This window comes from Nannobrachium achirus, assembly GCF_963921795.1.
Source record: "Nannobrachium achirus genome assembly, chromosome: 23".
In the NCBI taxonomy this organism is placed as follows: Eukaryota; Metazoa; Chordata; class Actinopteri; order Myctophiformes; family Myctophidae; genus Nannobrachium; species Nannobrachium achirus.
In genome coordinates, this window is record NC_137830.1 from 13,907,512 (window position 1) to 13,929,557 (window position 22,046).

A 22,046-nucleotide genomic window follows, 5' to 3' on the forward strand; every position below is an offset into this window, starting at 1 on the left:
GCACAAAACGTACGGGGCACACAATCACGCAGGTGGTGTGATTAGTCACCCCACGTCAATCACAAGCACCTGTCAATTGTGTGCCCGGTACGTTTTGTGCTTCCCAAAGGAAGTTATGATATATTCAGTCCAGCAGTCATTCCGAGCCCCTCGCCCGGTCGTGTAAGTCGTCCGTGTTGGCTCGTGATAAGTGGTGATATTTTACAAAGTACATGTTTTCAGCCAGAACTTTCAAATGGATATGACACTACAGGACAATATCGTTCTCCCAGGCTGAGGAATACAGTACATTTGAGGGATTACACGGAGTGTCAATCGACCGAACATTGGAGACATTCTAGGGCTAGTAGAAGCTATGTTAATTTGGACATGGTTGACCTACACCTCTGGCAGTGTTGTGACATGCACTCCCATTTCTTTTAGTGGAGTAAAAGTAGCAATACTACAAAATGGAAATAGTGTATTTTATAATACTATCTATCCTGTATTCAAATTATTACTTGAGTTAAATAACAAAGATTTTGGCTTCCAAATGCATATTGTCTATTTTCTAACAGACACAGCATATAATAGGGTCAAGATATGTTTAGTATTAATAATCTAAATCTAATATTTGCCTCTGAGATGTAGTGGAATAGAAGTATAAAGTATTACAAATGTAAAGATTCAAGTAAAGTAAAAGTACCTCAAAATTGTACAGAAGTACAGCAGCTGAGTAAAATGCACATGGTTACTTTCCATCACTGCACAAACCCCTCCTGTGTAGATCTAAATATGTCAAAATTCTGACACATGTCAAAGACAGATGTATGGTCTCCATACCTTATCTTGTAGGTTGAGATTGCATTGGAGTGGAGATAAGACTGTGTAGGTGACTATAAGTGTCGCCCCAACTTTGACGACTGGCTGTGAGTCCTGTACTACCCTACAACGACAACCATGCAGGTAATATAATATAATATAATATACTTTTCCAATATAATATAATAATATATTTTAGATGCATAATATATGTGAATTTAAGTCTCCTAACTTCTCAGTTAACTTTAACTGGCAGATGTAAATTTACATGATTTCAATCAATTCTCTCGGAGATGCAACTTGATTTGGAGGCCAGAGATTCTGCATAGCAACACAGAATGTTTTTATACACAGGCTGTCTGAACTGCAAATTGCAAGCCCCTCGCGATGTATATGTATACAACATTGGCACAATTCGCCTATACTGCATGAATTATTCTCCATTAACACCTATTTAGGCCTAGAAGTATCGAATGCTTTAACCAGTGAAAAATAGCAGATATACAAGCTCACAGCGTGGCACCGAGTGCCGCGCTGCGAGCTTGTAGATCTGCTATTTTTGAAAAAGTCGTGAAAATGTGTGCAAATCTTTGAATATATGTATTTTCAAAGCGAACGTTTGTAACTCAAATTTTGCTTCTGGAGGGTCCCTGGAACAAGATAATTTGAGATGCGGGTCCTTCACATGAAAAGGTTTAAGAACCACTGTCATAGTAGTCTCTCAAGAACAGACTAACTGAGCTCCAGTAAACTGAAAAAGGACCTTTTCTTTGATGATGGCCAGCCAGATTGCTGACATAGAAACACACCTTTTTCAAAAAACCTTAGGATTCAAAAGACACTTATAGAATCGGGTCAAAATTCTAATTTTCACAATTTTTCAAAAATAGCAGATATACAAGCTCGCAGCGCGGCACTCGGTGCTGTGCTGTGAGCTTGTATATCTGCTATTTTTCAATAGTTAAAGCATTCAATAATGATACACAATAATGTGTACCCATTCTGAATGGTTTGTACATTCTTTGACATCCTGCTGAGCTGTGCGTCTGTGTGTCTGTCTCAGTCTCTGGTTCTGTTGGCGGTGCTTCTACCCGTGGCGGTGCACAGCGTGGCCCTCTACCCCCTGGAGTGTGGAGAGATCCAAGAGTCGGGCGCCAAAACCAGTGGAGTGTACAGGATCTTTCCGGCGGGACCCAACTCCCCGCGGCACGCCTACTGCGACATGGACACCGATGGCGGGAGATGGACAGTCAGTAAACCCACCACAGTAGCCAAGATAGGGAACCTTTACGGGTGTATTTTGGTTCCACTCGTATGCTCTCAGAGTTACAGACACATAAGAGGGACCATTTGGTTCATTTTGTACACTTTCAGATTTAGACCGATTTAGACCTAAGTCCAATTCTAAAAAAACGCCTCCTAAAAAAAAGTTTTCTGAAAAACGTTACCGAATTGTCAGCGTTCACAAAATGTCTCAGCATCTGTATCAGATGGGAAATAATTTGACATAACTTTCATTAAAACGTTTAATGATTTTTTATTTCATTTATGTCAATCTACTACAGATGCTGAGAAATAAATTATAGCAAACATCTAAAATGACACAGAGTAGAACATGTTCCCAGCATGAAGGATACAACAAATCTATAGGCTACAACAGGTCTAAATGGGTTAAGAACAGGGACTTTACTGTGTCGTATGTGTTCCATTGATGAATTCCTGCTTTGTACACGGTATGCAAAGATTTAATTATGGGTAAAATAGTGCTATGCAGGCTGAGCATCTTACACACACTGACTGTACAACCTGCTGTGTTCAGATTCCCTTTGAGAATTTTTAGTTTTTGAGATCTTTGATCTACAGCTTCTACTGCGGATGTATCCCTGTTCTACCCCTGACTACTGTGTGCTGCTATCATTATGTATTTTATTACGCAGCTTGGTTGAATGCTTGATTCTGACTGGTCAAGCGCTGAAATCAGTGGTGTGTTATTTTTTGTATAATGACCATTCCGCTCTATAACAGACCGATGCTTAGTCGGTATTTTTATTTCTCAATAGCGACCACAGAGCCAGACGTTATCCCTTACAGAAAGCCTAGGCGCGCGTGCACGCACACACACGCACGCACGCACGCGCACACACACACACACACACACACACACACACACACACACACACACACACACACACACACACACACACACACACACACACACACACACACACACACACACACACACAGTACATTTGAAATGTATTTTGTTTCATCACCACCAATTTCACTTGTTTATCCTGCTTGAGTTCTCTCTCTTGTTCACAGCACAACATGTCAAAAGCAAACCACTCGTTTAAAGGAGTAGTTCACCCCCAAAATGACTTTTTTTTCTATTGATTACTCATGCCATGGAGAGTAGAGTTCAATAATATTTTTTGTTTTTTGTCACATTCCTAAGACAAAAATTAGTAAATAGTAAATTTACCCCCATTGATTCCGGATGGTGACCCGTTTCGAGTTTCGAACGGGTTTCAAACGGGTCACCATCCGGAACGAATGGGGGTAAATTTATTGTTATCAAATTTTTGTCTTAGGAATGCGACAAAAACCAAAAAATATTATTGAACTCTAGTCTCCATGGCATGAGTAATCAATAGAAAAAAAGTCATTTTGGGGGTGAACTACTCCTTTAAATCAAATTACTTGTCAATAAAGTATTTTCTGATGCTGGTTCTGGGCTAGGTCTTCCAGAGAAGGATGGATGGCACTGTGAACTTCTACAGAGGATGGGATCAATACAAGTATGGATTTGGATCTGCTGCTGGGGAGCACTGGCTGGGTGAGATGTAAACTTATTCATTCATCGCTGCAAACTATCTGGAAGAATCCGCTAAATCCTAATCCATCTCATTGGGGTTGTTGAAAAGTACCAGTGGAATACGTTTCGCACTCTTGAATTATGCAACACAGCATATGTTTTGGTCCTTTTATCAACTTATCCCAAGAAGTTGATTAAACGCTTCTAGGATACTACTTCAGACATTTAGGCCTAGAATTATTTAATGCTTTAACTATTGAAAAATAGCAGATATACAAGCTCACAGCGCGGCACCGAGTGACGCGCTGCGAGCTTGTAGATCTGCTATTTTCTTTTTAAGTCGTGAAAATGTGTGGAAATCTTTGAATATATGTATTTTTAAAGCAAACGTTTGTAACTCATAGTTTGCTTCTGGATGGTCCCTGGAACTAAATATTTATCTCATATTAACTCATTTAATGCCACCCTTTCACCACTAGAGGGGGCCAAGTGTGCCACAGACAATCCCATAGAGATATGCTGGTATATGCAGAAGCCCTGCAGCCATGACTTGCCTAAACACTTTCCTTTGTGCATGTACAGGAAGAGGATGAAGTTAGCTTGAAGTTAGCTATTGGCTACCAAGCATTTTAAAAGCCTTATTTTCGTCAACTTAGCCATGATTAAACCTTGCACACCTCATGCATGGGAAAAAAACAGAGAATGAGCTCTAAAAAATCCAATGCAATCCTGGATTGCATTGTTGTGGGTTTGTGCAGTTTGTTCACAGCTTTCAAACAAAAAGATCCGATTGGAAATCCGTTCAGGCATTCTTGAGATAATAGCCATTATGTTTTACACTGTTGTGAGCTTGGAGGTCTGCTACCTGAGTTGTATGGGGGTTGTATGGGGGTTAAACATGCAAAATCGCGATTGAAATCATGTTCACTAGTTTTGATGGGGTCCAAAAAAAAAAATTCAAAAAAAAAATTTAAAAAAAAATTTTTTTTTTTTTTTTTTTTTTTTTTTGAATCACGTGTATACACGTGATTGGCACTGTGGGATGCGCTAATATATCACGTGTATACACGTGATTGGCACAGAATGAGTTAAATATGAGATGGGGGCCCGTGGACAAATAAATATCAGTTTGGGGGTCCTTCACATGAAAAGGTTTGAGAACCACTGACATAGTAGTCTCTCAAGAACAGACTAACTGAGCTCCAGTTGATGTGAAAAAGACCTTTTCTTTGACGATGGCTATAGCCAGATTGCTGACATAGAAACATAGGTTTTTCAAAAAACCAAGACACTTATAGAATCGGGTAAAAATTCTAATTTTCACAATTTTTCAAAAATAGCAGATCTACAAGCTTCAGCTTGCAGCGCTGCACTCGGGGCCGTACTGAGTCTGTGAGCTTGTATATCTGCTATTTTTCAATAGTTAAAGCATAAAATAATGATACGCAATAATGTGTACCCCTTCTGAATGGGTTAAACTGACTTCAACACAGGACAGTGCAGATGACTGAATTGCCAAGATATGTGTCTGTGATTAGCTGATATTTCCAATGTTTCAAATAGGCCTACCATTGTGAAAATACAATATGAACACAAACAAATCAATAAACCTAAGTTTGATGCTTCTCACTCACTACTGCCCACTACTCTGTATTAAAAAAAAAACTAATTTATACTTCATACGATTGTCACTCGACAGAAGCCGATCTACAAGCTCACAGCACAATGCAATGCGATGCGTTGTCAGCTTGTAGGTCGGATATTTTGGCTACTGTGTTGTACGGCAAAGTATGAATTAGAGCTTAAGTGGTCAATCAGACTAAACAATTTAGTCAGACTGTTTTCACATTGATTCATTGATCTATACATCCCCCAGCCCCCTCCCCCCGCAAAAGAGAAACCTTCACTTCTCGATTATTTCATTAATTAAAAAAGTAATTGATGGAATGATCTATTCTATTCAATAATCGATAGTTGCAACCCTCATTGTGTTACGTTGAATGGCCATTGTCCAGGTCTGGACACTCTGGAGCTGCTGATGGTGAACAAGACCTATGAGCTGAGGGTGGACATGGAGGACTTTGAGGGAGAGAGCGCCTTCGCCCACTACACCTCCTTCTTCATCGGCAGCGAGGAGGACGGCTACACACTCAACGTTGGTGCCTTCAAGGATGGAGCCGCAAGTAAGAGAGAACTTGCTTAAATCACAGCCAGTGATGTTACTAGGTTTTCAATGTAATGGGTCCCGCAGGTGGTCATTCAAATGGGTCCCAGAAAAGTTTTATGAGTCCTCAATACAATGTTTTCGAGCGCTGTGAGCTTGTAGATCGGCTATTTTCAAAATGTTTGCCTATTTCTTATATTTACTTTACAATTTGGCTAATGTTTGAACTACTAAAACTACTAAAACATGTGCCCCTAATGAATTTGGGCGCGCAAAATGGCGTCGGACGTCGGTGGAATCAAAACATTGACGTTTCTATCGCCTGTTTAAGACTTTCAACGTGGATTTTATTTGTGTTAACGTAGGGTAAAGTAGGATGCTTTCACCCATGAACAATGGCGGTGTCTGTGGAATTTTAAAATGTTTTTCTTTTACCGCGACCCGGTAAATTATTTTAAGATGGACTCCAATGGAGGCGCATCCCCGGGACCCCAGGACCATGACATGAATGAGTCCCTGGGTGACTTGAATGAGTTTTTGATGCGGGATGCGTACGTAATGACATCACTGCACAGCACGGGTGGCACAGGTGTAAAGTTCCTTCCCACCGACATGGAGAACTCAGGGTTTGAATCCTCAGTAGCGCATCATGCCCGGGCCGGGCGTTCCAATGAACAAAGATGGCTGTGTCCATCAAATGACAAAGATGACTCCATTCACCATCACAGGTTACAATAACAGCATTGCATTGTCCTTGGAACTGGCTTCTTAAACAAACAAAGACAGTAGCATGTGCATCTTTTACTGTACATTATTAATTAAACCATAAAGGAAACAAAAGCTTAACTTCAATGTATTAAGAGTATCCGCGTGAATGTGTTCTTGTACAATAAGCCAGTACCAGTAACCAGTACTTATGAGCATTTCCTTGAAGTGATTTTAACTGATAATTCATGGCCCTGTAGGCTACATTGTACTGATACTCTATGATGTCCTGTTGCACTGCTGGTATTATTAATATGCTCAAGCATGAACTATCCTGAATTCAAATATGAATCATTTCCTGTTCTCATCAATGCAGAGGATGCCCTTAAATTCCACGCCGGACAGAAGTTCTCTACCTACGATCGTGACCAGGACGGCGGCTTCTGGAAGAACTGTGCCAAGAAGAACGAGGGAGCGTTCTGGTTCAAAGACGCCATGACTACCACGGCCTGCGCCAACACCAACCCCAACGGCGTGTACTTGTGGGGCGAGAAAGACACCGAGACCGGCGTCAGCTGGTGGCCCTGGAAGAGGTCTTACTACTCCCTAAAATCCATCTCCATGAAGATCAGACCCCTGGCAGCCTAGATCTGCTGCTGAGCAACTCTGTGAGATTCATGTCCCATAGAGCAGCCATTCTCAAACCTTTTCATTTAAAGCAAGCACCCCCCAGTTTGGTACGTCTTAAGCCACAGACTCCCATAACTCTGAGAGTGTTTCGAAGGGTATTTCTATAAATAATATGTTATACAGTATATTATATATACATAATATGTTCCTAGAAATAAACAACTTTTTTTTAATCCTAAAACCCATGGCTGTAGTCTGTGTGTACACTTTGAGCCTGGCCTAGTGTGTGTGTTTGTGTGTGTGTGTGTGTGTGTGTGTGTGTGTGTGTGTGTGTGTGTGTGTGTGTGTGTGTGTGTGTTTGTGTCTGTGTGTGTGTTACGTTGTGATGCATTGTGGCCGCGTAGATGGGCTGTTTCTGGGGAAAGATCTGGTGTAGACGGGAAAAAAGTACTCGGGCCCAGTTTACTACTGTAAGTCTAGAGGGTTCAAGTGTTTAATTCTCCTTTGCAACCTGGTCATTATTCCAGCCTAGACTCTACTTTAAAGCAGACCCACTCTCTCTCTCTCTCCATCTTCTGTTCTGAGGCTGAACCCTTTATAAAAGAGTACATCATGTTCCCATCTGCACATCAGATACTCTCATTCTCCCATTCTTCTTTCTGCCACTCATTGAAGCTCTTCTTGTCCCTATTCTCTCCTGACACTCATAATGTTGGCTTTAAGGATCACATGAATAATGCCTGAGTGCCTTCGGTCAGCATATTCCTTTACTATCAATGGAAGCACACTCTGTGGTCATAACTATTAAGTCAGGCTGGATTGTGAGCTAAATGCTTAACCGCCTGAAAGCCCCTATATACTGTACTTCACTTGACCCTAGGGATGGGACGATGTGAAAATTTCATATCACGATTATTGTGACAAAATAAATTGTGATTCACGATATTATCGTGATAATCAAAATCCATTATCCTGGGGTGGAACATTTGCCAAAAAATAGCAGATCTACAAGCTCACAATGCGCCACAACGCGTTGTGAGCTTGTAGATCGGCTATTTGATAGAGAGTGAAAAAAGACTGTATCAAGTACATATATTATAAGTACATTTTACCAATTATAGAGGGTTTAAGTGGTACCGGATATGCAGCTCGGCAAATAAAAGATGAATTGATCCCAGTGCATGACAGAGGACGATATCACGATAAATTAAATCTCGACAATACGATTATCGTGAGTGTTTTTTATCGCGATAAACGATAATATTGAGTATCGTCCCATCTCTACTTGACCCCCCCCAGAGGCCAAGGAAAAACCTCTGCCCTGCATTTTATTATTACTCCTCAAGATTCTGTCCAAACATCACGCAAATCAGTACACAAATCTCTATAGTCATGTTATCAAGACGGAACTGTCCCAGTTTTCAAATTCCAAACTGATTGGTTAAGATTGCCATCTAAATGGTAAATGGTCTGCATTTATATAGTACTTTTCTCCAAAGCGCTTTACAATATACTTCCCATTCACCCATTCACAAACACATTCACACACCGATGGCGGAGGAAACCATGCAAGGAATCCAACCTGCTCACCGGGAGCAGTTGGGGGTTCAGTGTCTTATTTATAGTTTGCATGAGTTTTGAACAAAAAAACACACTCCTCACATTGGCCCGTTATAATGCTACCAGCAGGCAGATTTTTGCAAAAAAAAAGAAAAAAAGAAAAAAAGGAAATGCCACCCTTTTCACATTGGCCTATTATACTGTAGACCTGTCGGAGACCTGTGCTCCGAGGAGCACTTTTTCTAGTTATGACTGAAAACTTTCACATTTTCTTTTAATTTGTTCAAGATGTAGCCAAAGTGTATAATTAATTAGGTTTAATTGTGATTTCAGTGAGTCTGGTTTGACCTACTGTACCACTCCCTATGGCAGCCAGCTGTCTATTCAAAGAACATTATGTTCCACATCATGCAATGTGCAGTGTATCTGAAACCATGACTCATAACACCCAGCCGTGCACCCAGTAGGACTAAACTCTGTTGGATCTAATTATATATACCAGTAAGACTCCCTAATCGGGAGATAAGCGACTGTCAGGTCTCATACACAAACTTTAGAAGGCAATCGTAGTCAGGAGGGAATATGGGAAATGGGAAAGATCCATATTGATGACATGACTTTAGAAATACAGTGTACCGCTTTGCTGATTTTAGGGCAAAATCTGTTTTGCAAAAAGCGGCCTGATGGTGGCACTAGAGGCCATGTGAGAAATCAGGGCTGGAGGTTGTGGTTTGCCAGCCAATGAGTGTGTGTGCAAAGTTTGGGGCAACGGTGCTGGAGATAAGAGTAGGGCCAAAAGTGTGACGTGACGGACAGACGGAGGGACAGACAGACAGACAGACAGACAGCCAGTGGAGGTTTTCATAGTAACTTGCGACCTGACGGTCGCAATAATCATTCTACTTTATACTTATATACTAAGTAGTATATCCTACATACTTACTGTACATGCATGCAGTCTTCAATTAATGTAAAATAATTAAGAATAATAGAATAATCGATAAATAGATAATCGATGCAGTTGCAGCCCCATGACACAAAGGCAACACACTGACTAGGCCTGTCACAATTATTAAATAATCGCCTAATCGCTAATCAAATTATTTGAGATAATCGCAATTATTTTGCATAATCGCAATAACTTTTTCATAGTTGTTATAATCACAAAATCTTCATACGTTTTCCAAAAATATCAGTAATAGCTGCTCAACAAGCTTTCAATGAGTTACGGAGTGACGCGTGGTAAGCTTGGAGATCGGCTATTTCTTTTATTTAAAGTTATTTGTCATATCTGCCCTGTGTGATTTTTGATTAAGAAGCCTAAAATATTCATATGATCCGATCTTCAATCCCAAAAACACAATTAAATCGTTAATCACAATTATTTATGTGACAATGAATCGTCAACATAAATGTGTAATGGTGACAGCCCCAGGCCTGACCACAGGCATCATAGGCAGGATTCGAACCCACGAGTAGTAAACCAAGGACACCCTACTCAGTACTCACTTTCTTGCCCTCGGTGTTGTCTGCGCTGACGTAGGCGAGCTTCCTGCGCACGTAGAACAGCATGTCGTCCTGCCGTGGAGATAACTTCTCCATGAAGTAGGTGGAGAACATCCACGTCCAGAACACGATGCGGTCATCCTTGAAACAACCTGGGGAACACACACACACGCGCGCACACGCACGCACGCACGCGTGCACACACACGCACACGCACGCACACACACACACACACACACACACACACACACACATTTATATTATCATCACAATACAATATTATCGCCAGAATATCAATAGGGAGTTATTTGTTTGACTTTGTCCACATCACTCGGCCCCTCGCCTAAAAACTCAACCAAAAACACTACATTTCCCATCAAGCTTAGCGGCCGTTCCGCCCGCGAGCATTTCCTCATCAGATAGGTGTCTCAGTGCTCCATTCTCTGCACTGTTTCAGACCTCTATAGACGATCCATTGTAAACAGGGTCCATGTTATTGACTCAAGGCAGCGTCGCTCGCTGGATTTTACTAAAGATCACTTGTGCGCCCATCATTCACGCCGATATTCGCGAGCACAACACACACGCACGCACGCACGCAGGTAAGTTCAATGCATTCAATAGCAGCGTCTAGATACTAGGGGATGTATTTTGATTGTCTTAAGTACCAGCTCTTATGCCTTAACTTAAAAGGATCCCTGGCTAATACGACAAATATGCCTTAATACATTATATTTGTCCTATATAACTACAATTTAGAAAACATCTTAAATATTTTATTTAACTTAAAAGGATCCCTGGCTAATACGACAAATATGCCTTAAAACATTATATTTGTCCTATATAACTACAATGTAGAAAACATCTTAACTCATTTTGTGCTCCTGAAATTAACGGAATAAAATGTCCCGCGTGCCTCTCGCTTTCTCCATAAGCGGCCAGTCTCTTATTTTGAAGGCCAGAAGTCGATTGCGTAAACACTTCCGGTTTGACGTCATCACGTCATTCACCAGAATCGCTCGTCGTCAACATGCCGTTGTGTAATGGCGGATCGTTGCTTTTCAACATGTGTTTTATTAGCGAGAATCTACTGCCATCCTCCCCTTTGAAAGTGTTGTTTGGAGATAATGGACATTAAAGATGAGATTCCCCGTCTGCCTCAATGTTATGGGATTACTATTTTGTGCACGTGGATCCGTGATGATGATGAATCGGCGAGGGTGATTGTGCCAGGACCTTCCGCGCAGCTACAGGGTAGGAGAACCGCCGTTACAGTAATAGAGTACTTTTCACGAGTATACTCGGGATCGGCACCATATGATACTCGAGTATTTTTCACGAGTATTCTCGGGATTGGCTACAAATGAGTTAAATATTTTATTTCGTCTAGAAATAGCTAATCTTTCACTCATTAGGGGAAATGCCTGGCGCAAGTTGATGATGTCATAAAACCATGTGTGATCTATCTATCCCTATGGAATTCATGGCATGTACTGTATGTACAAAGAACACTCATTCACACACACACACACACACACACACACACACACACACACACACACACACACACACACACACACACACACACACACACACACATCTGAAATATCGATTTGATGCTCATATTAACCATAGGAAATATATATATATTTTTTTGCACATGAATTATATAAACTAGAAGCTCGGAGCGTCTAGTCGGCGACCTGGCCAACTCGGGAACGATGTAAATAGAGAATGAATGCCCCGCCCTTTAATGCAATCCCCATTATACCTGTTGTCATAGGACCCATGTTGACCATCTGTTTGACTGTGTCCATGACTGTGTCCTCTGTATCTGCCTGACAGTCGGCTGAGCGTCTAGTCGAGGACCGGCCTACTCAGGAACAATGTAAATACGGAATGAATGCCCCCCCCTAATGCTTTTCAGAAGATGCAAGTAGGGCTGTCACAATTATTACATAATCGTCTAATCGTGATTTTTTGACATAAACGTGATTATTTTTCATAATCGTCATAATCGTTTCCATGTTGAAAAATGTTCATATATTTAAAAAAAGGTCAAAAACTGTGGAAATAGCAGATCTACAAGCTCACAACGCGTCGCATCGCGACACGTTGTGAGCTTGTAGATCCGGCTATTTCCACTATCAAAGTTATTTTTTAAGTAGTAAGTTGTCAAATATGTCAGTAATTTCTTTGTATATTTAGGTTATGTTTCATATCTACCATGTACAACTTCAAAGCCTAAAAGCCAAACAGAAATGTAATTATCAACGACAAAAACACAATTAAATCGTTAATCGACAATTATTTGAGTGACAATTAATCGTCATGTAAAATGTCATATCGTGACAGCCCTAGATGCAAGTGACGTCATTTTGTAGTTGGGCCGGGCCTTTCCGACGAAGGGTTCATGTGGTTAAAAACCTGGGGATCAGGAGGGGGGTTAGTGTGTCTGAGAGAGCCATCCTCACAAGGGTCATCTCTCATTCCACACAATGTCATCCTTTTTGCACGGTTGCCGGGCAACAGTTGCCGGGGTGGCCTGTGTCTGGACTGTAGAAGGTAAGGACCAGGTGCAGGTGGCTGCTAATTAGGGATGGGACGATATGAAAATTTCACATCACGATTATTGTGACAAAAGAAATATTATCGCAATGATCAAAATCCATTATCCAGGGGCGGAACATTTGCCAAAAATCACACCCGTGTGAACTGAGCGGTGGTCGTGGAGGCTGCGCAACAGCAAAACAAATATATATATATTGTGTGTGTGTGTGTGTGTGTGTGGGTGGGTGGGTGTCTGGCCTGGCCTGGCCTGAACAACAGCGCCCCTCCCTTAACATGTGTGGTCACAAAAGGTACTACATACAGGCTACATACACCATACAGACACGCATACAGACAGACAGACAGACAGACAGACAGACAGACCCACACACACGGCCACGTATAGGAGCGTTGTGACCACCGCTCAAAAAATAGAAGATCTACAAGCTCACAACGTGCCACGTTGCAGCGCGTTGTGAGCTTGTAGATTGGCTATTTTTTGCCAAAGACATTTGATAGAGAGTGAAAAAAGACTATCAAGTACGTATATTATAAGTATCTTTTACCAGTTATAGAGGGTTTAAAAGGTACTGGATGTGCAGCTCTGCAAAAAAAGGTGAATCGATCCAAGTGCATAATGGAGGACGATATCACGATATATTTAATCTCCACAATATGATTATCATGAGTGTTTTTTATCACGATAAACGATAACATCGCTTATCGTGCCACCCCTACTGCTAATATCACACGCGCACGCACACACATACACACAATGCACAGCGCCAGGGATGGAGATCAAATAGGATCTGGTGTTATTAGCTAGTAGCACACACACCCTCGACAACCACGTGCACACGCACACACACGCACCAACACACACCCATGACGGCGAGACTTCAAGATAAGCCTCATCTGAAGCATCCAATTTAAGCATTGATTGACTGATTAGCTAATTCAATATGGATTGCTAGAGTGTGTTGGTGCTGCAAAAAAAGAAAGAAAAAAAAAATAGATAACATCCTAATTATTACTCCCTGTGATGTTACTACTGTAATTTGTTGTTGCCATAAGTGTAAGCATTTTTATCAACATTTCATTACTATCCAAGTCTATATAATGGTGTTATTTCATTTAAGAATTCGTAACATAAAAAGGGAGAACGTGTATTTGAAAGTATGCATTAGAGCCTGACAGAATTTAATTTAGACCATCTATGCATAATTAATTCGATATTGCTCTAACAGATATGGCTGCAGATCTAAACAGGCCAAATAAATTAATAAACTGAGAAATAAAAGTCTAATTTATGCTCCATGGTACGACTGTGTCGTCGCGCCGGAAATAGACAATCTACCGGTAAAAGCTTGCATTCGCGACACGCTGTGAGCTTGTAGTTCAGCTATTTCCACAGCCGCAACACCGTCGTTCAGCGAAGTATAGTCGGGGTTTGCGCTGCCGCACTATGCTGCAGTATTACTGCAGTCGAATCAAATTGCAGTGTTCGGTGTATCACCAAGTACCCCCTGTTTAATATCATCATAGGATTGTGATAACATGCTTTTGGCTCCAAGGGGAGCTGCAGCAGCTTATCATAACTAAGAACATTCCATTCTTCCATTCACGCCTGTTGCTTGCTTCCACTGTTTAGTGTAATATGACAACGATACAAATGTTTTAAATGTGCTGTATTATGGACCGCATTTAGATACCGTATAGCTCAAGTTTTGCTGCCGTCACTAAACGTCCTTATTTTAATGTTTTTAATTTGTGAATTAACGCCCTACTTCGTCATACAAGCGTGTCGCACAAAAGTAGTGAAACTAGCAGATCCCACAAGGGGTTACATTGTGATGCGTTGATCGGCTATTTTCACTATTCACAAACGTTTTAAATATATAATAATAAAAAGGAAACGTTTTGGACATACAAGGTTTCCACCCGAGAGGGACGATTATTCTTTATTGAAGAGTGATATCATATTGTATTCTGCCATCTCAGTACTTCTTGAGTGGGGTCAAAGGTTAGAAGCAACATAAAAAGTAAAATTATTCTTATATTTATGAGAACAAAACAAAAAGTAAAAGGCATGACATGACGTTAAACTGCCACGTTGTAACTACCACCGTTAATGTAGTACAGTAGTGCAGATTTAAGATGCTTTCGCAACTTCTAGGGACTTGTCGTGTGCTTCATTACTATCGCAAGCTTGCATAAAAGGCGGCGCTGCTTATCGATGGAGTATACCAACAGCCGACGCTGCCTGGCGTGGCGGCCCTTCCTGAGCAGATACCGGGATGAGAGTCGGTGTAACTACCACCCGTGGATAAAGGCCCGGCGGCCTTCTAGCCGCGTGTCCACTAGCTGCGAAACAACAATGGGTGGACAAGAGTGCGCTTTGACATGGGGCGGCAGTGCAGGAGTGGACTGGGAACTTTAGCCTTGGACTTTTGCCCACGGACTGGTTGTTAGATGGTGCCGTCTCTGCCATGCGGAGACACTGCTGCTTGTGCCAAATGGAGGGCTGGGTGACAAGACATGCTTGTTGTATCATAAGGACATGTGCCATGACTTTGTGGATGTAACCTTGCTGCACTATAATAATTGTGTCCTTGTATACATTTCCTTTTGTGTGGACATAAATACATTGTTGTGTGTGTGTGTGTGTGTGTGTGTGTGTGTGTGTGTGTGTGTGTGTGTGTGTGTGTGTGTGTGTGCGTGCGTGATGTCTCAGTTTTTGTCAGATGTGAGAGGGGGTGCTCCAAGGATAAAAGGTTGCCAACCACAGGTCTAATGAGAGTTCCCATGCGGTAAGGTAAAGGTCAGGTTCAGTTCATGCAGCAGAAGCTGTGTCATTTTGAAATAACCTTTGTGGGATAGAGAGAGACCACCCACCTGCTCTCGCATAGCAACAGCTACATTCACCATAAAATGTAGAAAAATACCTCTGCTTTTCAATAGTCTGTGTGTGTGTGTGTGTGTGTGTGTGTGTGTGTGTGTGTGTGTGTGTGTGTGTGTGCGTGCGTGCGTGCGTGCGTGCGTGCGTGCGTGCGTGCGTGCGTGCGTGCGTGCGTGCGTGCGTGTCAGCTGCTCTCCCGGGCGACATCAAAGCTAGCTTGTGGCTCTGATGTCAGCATCTCTTTTTATGCGTCCTGGAGCCATGCGTCTCTGAAGAGTTCAGTTGCTTGTTTTAACCACTCGAGCTCTATTTTATTATGCGTCGGCTATTCAAAAGATAGTCAATCTACAACCTTACAGCGTGTACTGTGTCACAGCTGGGGTACGAAAACAATCGCACTTGTGTGAAAAGCCATGGCCTCCACAATATTCATTTTTGATCGACAAATCTTTTTAAAACTACATTTTTACGGTCATTCATTTTTAAACAGCTCAGTGGCCTTGAGGTTAGAGTGACTGTCCGCCCTGAGACTGGGAGGTTGGGTCCCTGGCCGGGTCATACCAAAGACCAAAGAAAGATGGGAGCCAGTGCCTCCCAGCTTGACGCTCAGCATCAAGGGTTGGGTTGGGGGTAAGTCCCTGCGAGCTGCGACATACTGTACTAGCATCATGTCCAGGGGGTGTACTTGTACATCAAGCTGCCTCACGCTACAAAAAACAGGAGATAGGCTCTTGCCCTATATGGGCCTCATGGCTCGGAAAGGCTTACTTACTTATTCATTTTTTACCAAGGTTTTTACCTTTTTATTATATGCAAACATTGAATATTTTCACAAACCCAAAATAGGGAAGCCAGCCAGGATTAATGTGGTCAGAGGGTCCAGCCAGCTACTATTGCGGCTGCATTGGCTTTCTCCACACAGACAGAAAAGAAAGGTGCTTTAGCCCACAGGGGAAATAGATGAGATACAGTAGCATGGTTTATTAAACTCCACAACACCGGGGTTCTCCCTGATAACAGACGACAAGCCTTGCAGGCGCCTTTCCTCACACACTGTTCATTTTACTGTGCAGCGAGCGTGCGAGAGAGAGAGAGAGAGAGAGAGAGAGAGAAAGAGAGAGAGAGAGAGAGAGAGAGAGAGAGAGAGAGAGAGAGAGAGAGAGAGAGAGAGAGTTTGTGTGTGTGTGGGGGGGAGGAGGGGGGGGGGACCAGTGTCAACCCCGCTAACCCTTCGGAGAAACAGAGTACTGATGACAAAACCTGATAAGACTGTTCCACCGTTGCCAATGCTGTGGGGAAGGCACTGTCAGTGAAAATAAAATATGGCATTATAGTAGACTGGAACAGAATAAATACATAATTCCCCAGAGGGAGTTCTTTGGAGTGGTTGTATGAGTGCAGCCGCAGCGCTACTGGAACACTTGGTGCAAAGACATCAAATGCCCAATAGACCGGTGGGATTTCTGGAAAATGTGATTGTTAGCAGCATTTTGGTGTAAAAATGGGGAACCAGGGCCATTTGACATACTGTAATTCAAGGGTGGTGAATCTGAAAAACATGGTTCCCAACTTTCCCAAGCAACATTTTTTTAGTTTTTAACCTTCCAATTTGCATAACAAAAATGGCTAACAATGTTATACTATTTCTTCAATAACTCAACAAGCCAGACAATGAGTGTAAGGTAAGGTGTTATATTATACCTCTATGGATACAAGGCGCAAGTTGGCACCTTGACAGTGTGCAGACTAGTTTGCATATTTAGTAGTAGGCTTAGCCCTTATTCCATTAAAAATGCCTTAATCAAATTGTCTGACACTCAGAACATAGATATGCTCTTTGCTTGCCTTGTTACAGAGCTAATAAACAGTTCAAAATTAGCAATTCCGGCAGCCATTTTGTTATGCCAATTAGAAGAAGTTAAGAAAATCGCTTGGGAACCATGTGGCCTGGTTCCCCACTTTTACCCCAAAATGCCACTAAGTTTCTAACCTATATGTATAAAGCAAAAATAAGCAACAACTTATTATACAAAGTTGTGTTGGATTGCTATACAAAAGCCACATACCAAAGTTGTACACCGAGTCACTGTGTATTGTGTGTTATATCCTCATGACCGGAGTAAAACTAACTAAACCAGCACAAAACCAAAACAGACAAGAACAACTGTTTGAAATGCTGTTTGACAACCATAAACATTGTGCATTGGCATTTTGTCAAGCTGTGTGTGATTGAATTAGGCCATCTCCACACTTTAGTGTGACACTTAACTTTGTTTGCTTTGATCCAGTAAGCTTTCATTTGATTGACCCCCCACCCCTTGCAGCCATACAAGAAGGTCGCCATGTCAAAACGCATTTGCATTGGACAGACCCTCAGTAAATGCTCAGTAAATTACTTAATGAAACTATAACATCCTCTTTTCAGCGACACCGACACCTCCTGTAGTTCCATACTTCCATTGTCTGTTAATCAAACTGTGATTGCCAGAATTCAGTTTGAAACAAAAACACGCAAACGCCACTCCAAAACGATTGCGCCAAGCTTAGTTTGGAAATCAACATACATATATTTCCTTTGCATTTTTGCGATTGCAGTGTCTGCATCATTTTGGCATGAGTGTCGGAAGGCAGACGCACGCTAACAAAAAATTGTGTTTAGAGAAGTATTCAAAAACACATTTATGTGGAATGGTTAGTGTGAAAAATATACCAATCAAAAATAACTTTTGTTTAATTGAAAAGGTTACCCAAATGTACATTTGTTCTTTAGCTCTTATTGGTATAAGCCAGTGGATCTCAATCTGTGGGCCCCCAAATAATTGGAAAAACACTTCAAAACCTTGACATGTCATTATTAAGTCATCGTGATAAAGATAAATAAGAAATTAAAACTACACTATGTTAGTTCCATTGATCCAAGCCAGAACACAATCGATTGATTGGTCGTTAAAATAAAACATGCTTTGCAAAGTGAAACGCCCACCCATCTTATCACTGAACACGGCAGCCGGTCAGATGGGTGGGCCGCGAACATTTGCCATTTTCAGAGTGGGCCCTGATCCAGAAAAGGTTGAGGACCCCTAGTATAAAAGCAATTACTGTGTACAGAGCTCTGCTTTATGTGTTTGCAATGCATCGGCTCACGGTGCCCTTGTGGAAAGCGGGACGGACAATGAAGTGTAACTGAGTCAAATTGATGGTGGGAACCATGTGGAGGTCACAGTAATGCACATCTTATTCTTGACCACACTGATTGATATTCTCCACCCAATACAATTGTTTCCTGATGAAACTGAAAGAAAGGTTGGTGGTCGGGTGGCGCAGCGGTAAAGTCCCTGCCCACCACCACGGAGGTTATGGGATCGAATCCACCGTGGTGCATCCGGCTTTGCCACACATCTATGCGAACACAATTGGCCCGTGGTCGGGGGAGGGAAGCCGGGCGGGTGGGTGATATTTGTCACTGCATGTACTGCACTCCTACGGGCTGGGGCGACACCTGTCAGCAGGGAGTATTGGGCGAGAGGAGTAGGACAAAGGCTCTTTGTCCTCCAGGAAAGGGCTCCTCACTGGCAGGTGAGTCAGCAGTGACAACACAGAAATGTGTGCGGGGAAATATTTATTGACATAACGACTAAATTGGGAAGAAATAGGGGGAAAAAATAATTTGCTACTCAACATTTACTCAAAAAAATTAAAGAAGAAGGGCCTAAGAAGTGAATGAGAAGTCAAGTCTCTCTACACCAGTGGGTTCCGAGGATGTCAAGGGGTCCTTGGGGAGGTTCCAGGGGGTCCCCAGCAAAAATAGTGCATCACAATCAACTACTTTAACGCTATATGCATTGGCTATAAAAGAAAAACACAAATATTGTAATCTTTTCAGATGGGATTCTGTAGCCAAATACATATTAATTTGGGGGTCCTTAACACAAAGGAAGCCAAGGTTTCTAACATTTCTAGCTGTTGCTGGTGCCGCCGTTCACTTGCGCTTTATTTTGAAGAGCCTCGGAAGCTTTGTGCGTGTGCACGTGAGAGTCCGCTGACGATTGAGGAAGATAATCCATTTGTTTACAAACGCTCGCGAAACTAAGATCCAAACCGGGGCCGACCATCACGGTAAAGTGTCGCCGTGAAAACAATCAGATCTCTGCTTCCCTGGCATTCTTTGCACCTTATTCAGAGATAAAGCCCTTTTTATGTTTCAGCATAGAATGGAAGTGTATGCAGGCCCTAGATGCTCCATTTTGTTTCTGTGCGAGCCACGTTATGACGTATGGACCAGGGTCTTTCACAGGGAACACAACATGCGTGCAGCTGCACGCTGCACAGTTAACCCTTTCTCTCGTTCCTCAACGAGACAACTGATTTTTGGCACAGCGATCTCCAGTGGCCGTATCTTGTTACTGAACGAGTTTGGCTCCATGGGTGTTAACGTGATAAGGTTTGAGAACCACTGTTCTAGATACAGTATACCGGTATGTTATGAGTTATGAGTCATTATAAAGTACCATCAGACACACCGTTTAACACACATCAAATGCAATTTGTTCTAGTGAAGCTGCAGGCATTTCTATGTTGTAATGGCTTTGTTAGCCACATAGGGAAAATAATATAGTTATGCCTTGATCTGGTATAATGTTGCTTTGCAGTAAAATTCCCCTTGAAGGGAAAGAAATGCCTTGTTATGTAATATATCTATTGATCCATGCTCCACAAACTCTCAGCTGAAGACTCAAAAGAGAAATTTAGTGTCTCACTGGGACCCGAACACATTGTTAATTAATAACGTATGCGCTATTTCGGAGAATACAGGCTCAAAGAGTACAGGCTCAAAACGTTGTGAGCTTGTGGATTTAAAACAAAAAACAAATTGGTAGACATTGCCTTAGAGACACAGCAAATGCACACACACATGGGCTCAATCTCACCTTGCTGCTTATTCCACATTATGGTGCAGAATGCTGCTGGCACTGCTGGGTAAGGGAGGACAGGCCCACATGGAAACACACGGCAGCAAAGAGCTGAGAAAATCCTCAACTCAGCCCCGTCTGGGCTTTAACTAACACTGGCTCTCGTTTGAGTGCACTGGTTGCTCAGACAGTGTGTATGTGCATTCCACACAAGCATGGGCAATACAATCCTCTAACTTCTTTTTCTAACTCTGAAAGTGTACAAATGGAACCAAAGTTACAAATGGATAAATGAACACTGAGAATCTTTCTGTTTAAAACCCGATTCATCAACGATGAATCAACTCCACCTTCTCTCCTGTCCTCCTATTCTTCACGGTATCAAATAAAATGAATATACATATATTACACTTTTGACTGATATTTCACGTGGGGCACAATTCACACATTTGCAGCTCCAACTGTGGTAATAGACAATCAAGGTTCCATTGTTACATCTTGTGTACAGGTACATAAGAGCACAACTTACTTGTGAATGAATAACAACTGTAATGAAACAACAATATGAATAAAAACAAATGTCTATACAAAATCCTACAGTTTACTAAACTTGTTGTGGGTGGACGTTACTTTGACATCACAATGTGACATGCCCATTCATTACATGGAGACCACTTCAAACTAGATTTTCATCTAGTATAATATAAACAATAGCAGTCAGTATAAAGTAGCAACACAGTGACTAACATGGCAAGTCGAATGATGTAAAAGTGGCCTGTGTCAAACCTGCCTTTTTTAAAATCTAAACCTCGGTATGTCTGTGTAAGCAGGTCTTGTGAAGTGCTGTGAAGCTCTCCTGTTTGAATAACTGCTTTACGCCAGCACAAAGGGGTGGAGAGGACACACACACACACACACACGCGCGCACGCGCACACGCACACACGCACACGCACACGCACACGCACACACACACACACACTTCAGCAGTCGTATATCAGAGCGCCTCCTCTGAAGTGCTCGCAACTTCCAGGAAGATGCTTTGTCAACAACTCCTGTCCACTGAAACGGCTCCCTCCCTGGCCGTCGTGTGATAAAGACAACACGAGCCTGCAGAGGTTTACACACAACTCAGACATATACTATACTTATGAGGATAAGCCGTCATTCTTCTACTACTATAAATGTACTTTATCATTTTCGTAAACCTAAAGCCTGAGACTGAGTTGGGAAAACAGCTCACATGTCCCCACTTTGATTGTATTCGTTTCACACACACACACACACACACACACACACACACACACACACACACACACACACACACACACACACACACACACACACACGTAGACTATTAACAGGCTGAGGTATTGTTCTACATTTTATGATGAATGCATCTGGTGCTGGTAGGCGGCCTTGCTGTCTCTCTCATAAAAGGTCATTTCAAAATGACACGTTTTCTGCAACATGAACTCAATCTGTGACTTCTATGAGATAAGTAACAT

At 42.1% G+C, this 22,046-nt stretch overlaps 2 protein-coding genes across 2 annotated transcripts in view; one reads left to right on the forward strand and one right to left on the reverse strand.

The window, feature by feature from the left end:
* The window catches only part of kiaa0930, a gene marked incomplete at its 3' end in the record, with an annotated part of 84,351 nt that overhangs the window by 32,350 nt on the left and 29,955 nt on the right, over positions 1-22,046 (reverse strand). Inside the window, exon 2 of the mRNA XM_080754629.1 lies at positions 10,185-10,333. Coding sequence (XP_080610755.1) covers positions 10,185-10,333 — 149 coding nt within the window. The remainder of the gene's footprint in view (positions 1-10,184; positions 10,334-22,046) is intronic.
* On the forward strand, positions 940-7,133 carry LOC308308441 (microfibril-associated glycoprotein 4-like; the record flags this gene model as incomplete). The annotated part of the gene is made up of 5 exons (XM_080753857.1): positions 940-945; positions 1,865-2,050; positions 3,541-3,637; positions 5,632-5,799; positions 6,862-7,133. The coding sequence occupies 5 exons, from the start codon at positions 940-942 to the stop codon at positions 7,131-7,133; spliced, it is 729 nt and encodes a 242-aa protein (XP_080609983.1).